Below are 9,673 nucleotides of genomic sequence, written 5' to 3'. Positions count from 1 at the left end.
GTATCAATCTGACTACAGTGAAGTAATATTGCATCCACATTCAACTCATATTAATTTACAATGTAGGCATGTAAGAGAGAGAGGCTGCTTGTCTTATTGTTTTGCTATCTGAACCTGTGCCCTGGAGTAAGACGTGGACCCACATCTCTTGGACAGGAGCATCTGGCTGCAAAAAAACGTTATTCTGTTGTTTAAAGATTGCTGGTTTTTGTACAAAAGGGCCCTAAATACCCCAGTCAATGACTTCAGTTGGTGCTCAAATGAAGAAGAAACAACAATGGAAAGTAATTCTGAATTTGTCTTCTTTTGTCCAAAACCCTGAGTTTAGAACCTAACCTCCATGACTGTGGTGTTCTTCTTTGGCTCCAAACTTGACCTAAACATGATCTCCTGAACTTCTCCCATTTACTGAAGCTGCTACAGTAAAGGAGGCGGTGGGGAGCTAGACACAGATGGCACCAGCTCAGTCTCTGCCAGCTAGAAAGGATAAGGAATGATCAAAAAAGCTAATGTCCCTCTTTGACACTTTGCTGACTTTTGGGAAGCCACATAGGAGTATCCTTCCACATACCCTGGAGAGCTGGCTAGTGGAAAAAACAGGCTTGACCTTTAATCAATCATTGTTGGACATGCATGGAGCAGGAGACTGAATTCCACAGCAAGGCTTGAGAGAGCACCGTTCGGTCTCAGAGGAGGCACATTTCTGCGATAGCCTTTAGTGGTTCAGTGAGGCATAAACATTTTCTGGGGAAAAATGAGTTATAAAATCTTCTGCCAACTCAGAAAATCCTGTCCATAAATGTATATTAAAAAACCAAGAACAGGACAGACCAGGAGTGTGACCTAACTCAAATTGCCTCAGAAAGCCATCCGAACCTCTTTACTAATGCGACTCTTACTGAGAGGGTTAAAGTCAAACTACATTATAATTAATCTGCCATTATTCAGCTTTATATTCAACACTTTAACGAAGTCTGGCAACTAAAGAAAGTCTCATTAAAGGACAGCATTAATAAGACGCTTCCAAGTACCTCTGCTTAACTCGAAGAAAAAATAAAAAAGACTTTTATTTGTTAGACAAAAGAGAACACTGCCATGAAGTGGTATTCCACTGAGAAATTTCTGCCTTTGCCAATTATACACGTTAATTAGTAACTTTTTTGAAACATGGACCCCCCGAGACTCTCAAATATGCTTTTCAACTTCGCTCCAGAAATGCACAAACAAAACTCTTGAAATGTTTTGGAATTAATTTCAGATGCTTTATGGATTTTCAGAAGCACCCACCAAAAGAAAAATTCCCCATTTCTGGTACTCCAATATTACGTCCTTAGAATTTCCCTAAAACTTGTTCCCCTGAACCTAACGACAGGGAGGACTTTCCCAAATTCCAAATCAAACCCAGATCCGGCCGAAACACCAAGCTTGAGCTGTCATAGCAGTGGGAAGGCCCCTTTCATCAGTAAAACAGATGCCTTTATGAAAGCAACGGGCCGGTCTTCGCGTGGAAGGAGGCTTGGCTTTCTTTTTCATTTAGGGAGCTTTCACTCGGTTGTCTACGTGGGAAAAAAACGCGTCGCCCAGCCGGGTCCAGTACGATTATCAATTGTGCATGCGCAAGGGCGAGCAAGGAGCGAAGCGGCCCGTCGGCTGGACGGTGCGGAGCGAGGGGAAACCGCCCCTTCCATTCCCCGGGCCTTAACTCCTTGCTATCCCTCCGCCGAGCTTCCTTTTCTTCCCCTCTGACCTCGGAAAGGGGGCGGGGCCTCCGGAGGCGGAAGTCGCGGTGTATTGTGGGCTTGCTCAGAGCCGGGGAATTGAGCCTGAATGAAAGTGGCGCGCCGCTGACGTTACCCGGATCGGAGCGGCTGGAATTCGGGTTCCGATTGGGATTCTGGTGTCTCGGACCTCCGGTGCTGACCCAACTGCGGAGAGGCGGCGGCAAAGGCTCGGGGAGCTTTGGTGAAGGGGGCGGCTCTGCGCGGCCCCCCAAGACATGGCTCACAACAAGATCCCGCCGCGGTGGCTGAACTGTCCGCGGCGCGGCCAGCCGGTGGCAGGTAACCTGGGACCTGGGATGTTCGAATCCCCACACTTGCACGGGTTCGGGGGTGGGTCGATGAGGAGCGCAGCTTTCGGTGGTACCGTGGCCATTAGTGGTATTTTAGGACCTAGATGTGTTGGGTCGTATGAAGCTTCGTGGATGAGTGTTTGGGAGCATGGACGGGAGAGGGTGGAGGGCGTATGGGGGACACTTCTCATTCCTGTAAAGCTAAAGTGTTGCTAACGGGAAGGTAGGAGGTTTGTATGGCATGAGCTGAAGATCTAGGAATACATTGGGCAGTACGTTGAAGCTTAGTCTGAAGTTTGTGCACCATTTAGGGCTCAACTTTCCCCTCGGAAAGAGAAGGGACGAGTGTCAGTTTTGAGATGGAGGAGGGCTAAGGAAGGGAGGCGGTTCCTAGCGGTGAAATAGGTTGACACCCATACTGAGACTGAGAATCTGGAAGGTTTTTGTTTTTTTAATGATTTTTATTGTGGATTTTTTTCATCTTTATTGAGTTTGACATACAATAAATTTTAAAGCGTACAGTTTGATAAATTTGGACTAAACACACATACATATCTCTTATGAAACTCCTATGAAACCATCACCCCTCAAAGTTTTCTCCTGTCCCTTTGTAATCCCTCCCTTCTCAGGCAACCACTGATCAGCTTTCTGTCACTATAAATATGTTTGTAATTTCTGGAATTTTTTTTAAATAGGTGGAAACCTAGTAGGTACTCTTTTTGGGTGCGCATGTGTCTGGCTTCTTTCACTCAGCATAATTATTTTGATACTTATCCAGATTGTTGCATGTATCATTAGTTTATTTCCTTTTATTGCTGAATGGTATTCCATTGTTATAGATAAACCCCAATTTATCCATTCATCTGTTGTTGGTCATTTGGGTTGTTTCCAGTTTTTGGCTAGTGCAAATAAAACTGCTATGAACTTTCATGTACAGTTCTTTGTATGGCATATACTTTTCATTTTTCTTGCGTAAATCTCTAGGAAAGGAATGACTGAATTATATGGTAGTTGTATGTTTAACTTTTTAAGAAACTGCCAACCTCTTTTCCAAAGAGGTTGGTAACATTTTACATTCTCACCATCAGTGTATTAGAGTTCCATTTGCTCCACATCCTTTCTGACACTTGGTATGGTCAGTCTTTCTAATTTTAGCCATTGTAATAGATGTGTAGTAATATCTTATTGTGCTTTCATGTTGAGCATCTTTTCATATGCTTCTTGGTTATTCATATACCTTCTTTTGTGAAGTGTCCACATCTTGTGCTGCTTTTTTTTTTTTTTGAAATAGAGTCTTGTTCTGTCACCCTGTGTAGAGTGCAGTGGCGTCATCATAGCTCACTGCAACCTCAAACTCCGGGGTTCAAGTGATCCTCCTGCCTCAGCTTCCCAAGTAGCTAGGACTACAGGCATGTCCATGCCCAGCTAATTTTTTTTTTTCTATTTTTTTGTAGAGACGGGGTCTCACTCCTGCTCAGGCTGGTCTTGAACTCCTGAGCTCAAGCGATCTTCCTGCCTTGGCCTCCCAAATCTTATTGAGTTGTTACAGTTCCTTATATATGGTCATGTGTCTTAACCAGTGGGGATATGTTCTGAGAGATGTGTCATTAGGTGATTTCATTGTTGTGTGAACATCATAGAGTGTACTTACACGAACCTGGATGGTATAGCCTACTATATACACCTAGGCTATTTGATATAGCCTATTGCTCATACGCCACAAACCTATACAGCAAGTTACCGAACTGAATACTGTAGGCCAGTTGTAACACGGTGGTGTTTGTGTATCGAAACATAGAAAAGGTACAGTAAAAATACTGTATAAAAGATAAAAATGGTACACCTATAACAGGGCAGCTCCATTATAATTTTATGGCACCATCATGTCTGTCTTTTACCGAAAAGTCAAGATGAGGTACATGACTGTATTGTAAATACAAGTCCTTTGTTGAATATATGCTTTTGCAAATGTTTTCTGCAGTCTGTATCTTGCCTTTTCATTCTCTTAACAGTTTCTTTTGAAGAGTGAAAAGTTTTCTTTTTTTTTTTTGAGACACAGTCTCACTCTGTCACCCTGGGTAGAGTGACATAGTGTCAGCCTAGCTCACAGCAACCTCACACTCGTGGGCTCAAGTGATCCTCTTGCCTCAGCCATCTGAGTATCTGGGACTACAGGCTTGAGTCACGATGCCCACCTAATTTTTCTATTTTTAGTAGAGATGGGGACTTGCTCTTGCTTAGGCTTGTCTCAAACTCCTGAGCTCAGACGATCCTCCCGTCTTGGCCTCTCAGAGTGCTAGGATTACAGGCGTGAGCCACTATGCCCAGCCTGAAAAGTTTTAAATTTTAACTGACTTCAACTTATTGTTTTTTCTAGAAGGTAGTTTTAGAACAAAAAGGATTTTGTAGGTATTAATAGTAAGCTATGCGTACTTATTCGTTATGTACATATTTACAATATGCCTGCCTATTTAAAATTATTGGAAGAGGAGGTTCTGTATTACTTTTTGTTTAGGTTGTCTGATTCTTCCCATTTGTGAGCTTTTCTTCACATTTTACGTAAAATCTTCAGTCACTGAAACCATATAAACAATGAATAAAAGTGATATTGAAAGATAATCTAAGCAAGTCTTGGTGTGAAGAAATCTTTATGAAAAATGAACTAATTTTCTTTATGGTCTGACCATTTTTTTTTTTTTTTTTTTTTTTTTTGGGACAGAGTCTCCTTCTGACCCCTGGGCTAGAGTGCCATGGCATCAGCCTAGCTCACAATAACCTTAAATTCCTGGGCTCAAGTGATCTTCCTGCTTCAGCTTCCCTACGTAGCTGGGACTACAGGCACGTGCCACTATTCCCAGCTAATTTTTAAATTTTTTATAGAGACAGGGTCTTGCTGTGTTGCTTAGGCTGGTCTCACACTCCTGGCCTTAAGTGATCTCTCTGCCTCAGCCTCCCAAAGTGCTGGGATTATAGGCGTAGCCATTGTGCCTGGCTAGTACCTTGCCTTTAAAAGCACATAGTGTCATGGGAGTAGCAAACCATCAATTTTAAACTTAGCTCTGTTTTAACAAATACAGTAATGACTGTTGTAGAATATGATGGGAATCAGAGGTAGTAAACCTATTTCTTTGTTTGAGGTTGGGAAAGAAGAGATGGGAAGGAAGGATATCAGGTAAGGCTTCCCAGAGCAGGTGATACATAAATTATCTTGAGTAAATCGAATTTTATTGGATAGATAATTGAGGGGTGTTTTTTTGAAAGGCTCTATGTTAGGATAGGATGATGATGGGGGAGATCATGGACTGAGAAAGTGTCTGTGTTCTGGAGGATATAAATGAGGATATGTGGTTGGAGAGTAGGAAACAGATCATATAGGCAAGTAGGGTGTGATAAGGAATTTTAATATTTACATCCTTAATGTGCATTGGCAAACCATTGCAGTTTTTTAAGCATTAGAAAAGAGATGATTTGACTTCAGTTCTTTGTTTACTGAATTGAAGGATATAAGAGTGGAAGTGGAGAGACTAGTTAGGAACTTGTGGTAGTCCACGTGAAAGACAATGGTGATGATTTAGAAGTAAGGCTGATTTGAGAGATACTAAAAAGGGAAAATGTACAGAACTTGATATTGTATTTAGAATGAGGGAAAGAGAGTCAAAATTGAGTCCTAAATTTCTGGCTTATGCAATGGGATGATTGGTATCATTAGGGATTATTGGAAGAGAAACAGGTTTGAGAAGATATTCTTAAGATCCTGGTTACTGGCAGGCCAGTGGCCATGGAAGTTGGAATCCACTAAGGAGTGTGTAACAAAACTCAACTGCTGAATCAACTAAAAAAATAAAAAGATCCTGGTTGCTCAAGTAGAGATGTCAAGTAAACAGTTGAATATATGGTTGGGAGTTCAAAGAAGTTTGAATTGGAGATGTACATTTGGGAATTATCAGCATAAAGATAGTTTTTATTTTTTATTTTTTTGAGATAGAGTCTTGCTCTGTTGCCTGGGCTAGAGTGCCATGGTGTCAGCCTAGCTCATGGCAACCTCAAACTCCTGGGTTAAGCAATCCTTGTGCCTCAGCCTCCTGAGTAGCTGCGACTACAGGCCTGCGCCACAATGCCTGGCTAATTTTTTCTATATATATTTTTAGTTGTCCGGCTAATTTCTTTCTATTTTTAGTAGAGACGGAGTGTCGCTCTTGCTCAGGCTGGTCTCACACTCCGGACCTCGAGTGATCCTCCCACCTCGGCCTCCCAGAGTGCTAGCATTATGGTGTGAGCCACTGCGCCTGGCCCCCCACCCGCCCCCCGCTTTTTTTTTTTTTTTAAATACAGATGTGATCTTGCTCTGTTGCCTAGGCTGGAGTGCAGGGATGCAGTCATAGCTAATTGCAGCCTTGAACTACTTGCCTGAAGTAATTCTCCCGCCTTAGCCTGCTGAATAGCTAAGATTACAGGTGCACATCACCATGCCTGGCTAATTTTTTTATTTTTTATTTTTTTTTTTTGAGACAGAGTCTCACTCTGTTGCCCAGGCTAGAGTGAGTGCCGTGGCGTCAGCCTAGCTCACAGCAACCTCAAACTCCTGGGCTCAAGTGATCCTCCTGCCTCAGCCTCCCAAGTACCTGGGACTACAGGTATGCGCCACTATGCCCGGCTAATTTTTCTATATATATATTTTTAGTTGTCCATATAATTTCTTTCTATTTTTAGTAGAGACGGGGTCTCGCTCTTGCTCAGGCTGGTCTCGAACTCCTGACCTTGAGCGATCCACCCGCCTCGGCCTCCCAGAGTGCTAGGATTACAGGCGTGAGCCACCGGGCCCGGCCTATTTTTTATTTTTTGTAGAGATACCGTCTTACTAAGTTACCCAGCCTTGCCTAGAATTCTTGGCCTCAAGTGATCCTCTCACCTTGGCCTCCCCAAGTGCTGGGCTTACAGGCTTGAAGACAATATTTAAAGACATGGTAGTTGATCAGTCAGAATTTAAGTACAGGCATACCTCAAAGATACTGCAGGCTTGGTGCCAGACCACCACGACAAAGTGAATGTCTTAGTAAAACTAGTCAGACTAATTTTTTGGTTTCCCAGTGCATATGAAAGTTATATTTCTATATATTAACTGTAATCTGTTAAGCTGCAATTGCATTATGTATAAAAAACCAATGTACATACCTTAATTAAATACATTGCTAAAAAATGCTAGTGATCATCTGTGTCTTCAGTGAGTCATAATCTTTTTGCTGGTAGGAGGTCAGCAATGGTCACAACATTTTCACCAGGGATAGATTCTGTGTCAAGAAACCATTTTGCTCGTGTATAGGAAGCAACTCCTCATCTGTTCATATTTGTTTATTTATTTATTTACTTTTTTTTTTTCAATGCTTAATTTTATGTGTCAAGCATTCAAGTTTTATCATGAGATTGCAGCAATTCAGTCACATTTTCAGGCTCCACTTCTAATTTTAGTTCTCTTGCTGTTTCTACCATATCTGCAATTACTTGTTCCATGAAGTCTTGCACCTCTCAAAGTCATCCATGAGGGTTGGAATCAACTTCTTCCAGACTCCTGTTACTGTTGATATTTTGACCTCCCATGAATCATGAATGTTCTTATTGGTATCTAGAATGGTGGATTCTTTCTAGGAAGTTCTCAATTTACTTTGTCTAGATCCATCAGAGGAATTACTGTCTAGGGCAGCTATAGCCTTAAGACATATATTTGAAAGTTGAAATTACTCCTTGATTCATGGGCTGTAGAATGGATGTTGTGTTAGCAGGCATGAAACCAACATTAATCTCCTTGTACATCTCCATCAGAGCACTTGGGTAACTAGGTACATTGCCAATGATCTGTAATATTTTGAAAGGAATCTTTTATTCTAAGCAGTAGGTCTCATCAGTAGGCTTAAAATATTAAGTAAACCATGCTGTAAACAGATATGCTGTCATCTAGGCTTTGCTGTTCCATGTATAGAACATATAGAGCATAAGCAGAGTTGATTTAGCATGATTCTTTAGGGCCCCAGGATTTTAGGAATAGTAAATGAGCATTGGCTTCAACTTAAAGTCGCCAGCTACATTAATCCCTAACAAGAGAGCCTATCCTTTGAAGATTTGAAGCCAAGCATTGACTTCTCTCAAGCTGTGAAAGTCCTAGATGGCATCTTCTTCCAATAGAAGGCTGTTTCTTCTACACTGAAAATCTGTTCTTTTTTTTTTCCTTTTTTTTTTTTTCTGAGACAAGGCTTTGCTTTGTCGCCCAGGCTGGAGTGCAGTGGCCAGATCACAGCTTACTGAGTCTTGAACTCCTGGGCTCAAGCGATCCTCTTGCCTCAGCCTCCCAAATAGCTAGGACTTACATGCATGTGCCACCATGGCAGCTGATCTAAATTTTTTTTTTTTTGTAGAGATGGGGTCTCACTATATTGCCCAGGCTGTTCTCAAACTCCTGGCCTCAAGTGATTGTCCCTTCTTGGCCTCCCAGAATGTTTGGATTATAGGCGTGAGCCATGGCACCCAGTTGAAAATCTATTGTTTAGCCACCTTCGTCAATGATCTTAGCTAGATATTCTGGATAATTTGCTGTAACTTCTACATCAGCACTTGCTGCTTCATCTTGTACTTTATGTTATGGAGATGACTTCTTTCCTTAAACCTCATGAACCAAGTTCTGCTGGCATCAAACTTTTCTTCTATAGCTTCCTCACTTCTCCCAGCCTTCACTGAATTTAAGAGAGTTACAGCCTTACTCTGAGTTAGGCTTTGGCTTAAGGGAATGTTGTTGCTGGATAGATCTTCTATCCAGACCACTAAAACTTTCTCCATAACAGCAATAGCGTGTTTCACTTTCTTATCATTCATGTGTTCACTGGAGTAGCTCTTTTTTTTTTTAATTGTACTTAAAAATTTTAAAAAAAAATTGTTATTTTTGGGATGGAATCTTGCTATGTTACCCAGGCTGGGGTACAGTGGCTATTCACAGGTGCAATCTTAGCATACTGTGGCCTGGAACTCCCGGCCTCAGTGATCCTCCTGTCTCAGCCTCCCGAGTAGCTGGGACTATAGGCACGTGCCGCCGCACCCAGCTGGGCTAGCACTTTTAATTTTCTTCAAGAACTTTCCGTGTGCTTTCACAACTTTGCTAGCTGTTTGGCACAAGAGGCCTGGCTTTGGGCTTATCAGGGCTTTCGACATGCCTTCCTCACTAAGCTTAATCATTTCTAGCTTTTGATTTAAAGTGAGAGAAGTGTGATTCTTCCTTTTACTTGAACACTTAGATGCCCTTGTGAGGTTATTAATTGGTCTAATTTCAATACTGCTGTGTCTCAGGGAATAGGGAGGCTTGAGGAGTGGAAAAGAAACAGGGGAATGGCTGGTTGGTAGAGCAGTCAGAACATACACAACATTTATTTTTTTTTATTTTATTTTTTTTTTTGTTGAGACAGAGTCTCACTTTGTTGCCCAGGCTAGAGTGAGTGCCGTGGCGTCAGCTTAGCTCACAGCAACCTCAGACTCCTCGGCTTAAGCGATCCTACTGCCTCAGCCTCCCGAGTAGCTGGGACTACAGGCATGCGCCACCATGCCTGGCTAATTTTTTCTATA

At 42.1% G+C, this 9,673-nt stretch overlaps 1 protein-coding gene across 3 annotated transcripts in view; it reads left to right on the top strand.

Annotated features, from left to right (window-relative positions):
• The first annotated feature begins 1,790 nt into the window (after positions 1–1,790).
• RNGTT (RNA guanylyltransferase and 5'-phosphatase) overlaps positions 1,791–9,673 on the top strand; it is a 279,755-nt gene continuing 271,872 nt past the window's right edge. For all 3 annotated transcript variants that reach the window (XM_069487273.1, XM_069487272.1, XM_069487271.1), the window contains exon 1: positions 1,791–2,060. Coding sequence is in view for 2 of the 3 variants with exons in the window: in XM_069487272.1 (XP_069343373.1) it covers positions 1,997–2,060 (64 nt within the window). In the remaining variant the exon portion in view is untranslated. The remainder of the gene's footprint in view (positions 2,061–9,673) is intronic.

Source organism: Eulemur rufifrons, chromosome 15 (genome assembly GCF_041146395.1).
Source record: "Eulemur rufifrons isolate Redbay chromosome 15, OSU_ERuf_1, whole genome shotgun sequence".
NCBI lineage: Eukaryota > Metazoa > Chordata > Mammalia > Primates > Lemuridae > Eulemur > Eulemur rufifrons.
The sequence above is the reverse complement of the archived record's forward strand: the minus strand, read 5'-3'. Positions and strand labels throughout refer to the sequence as shown.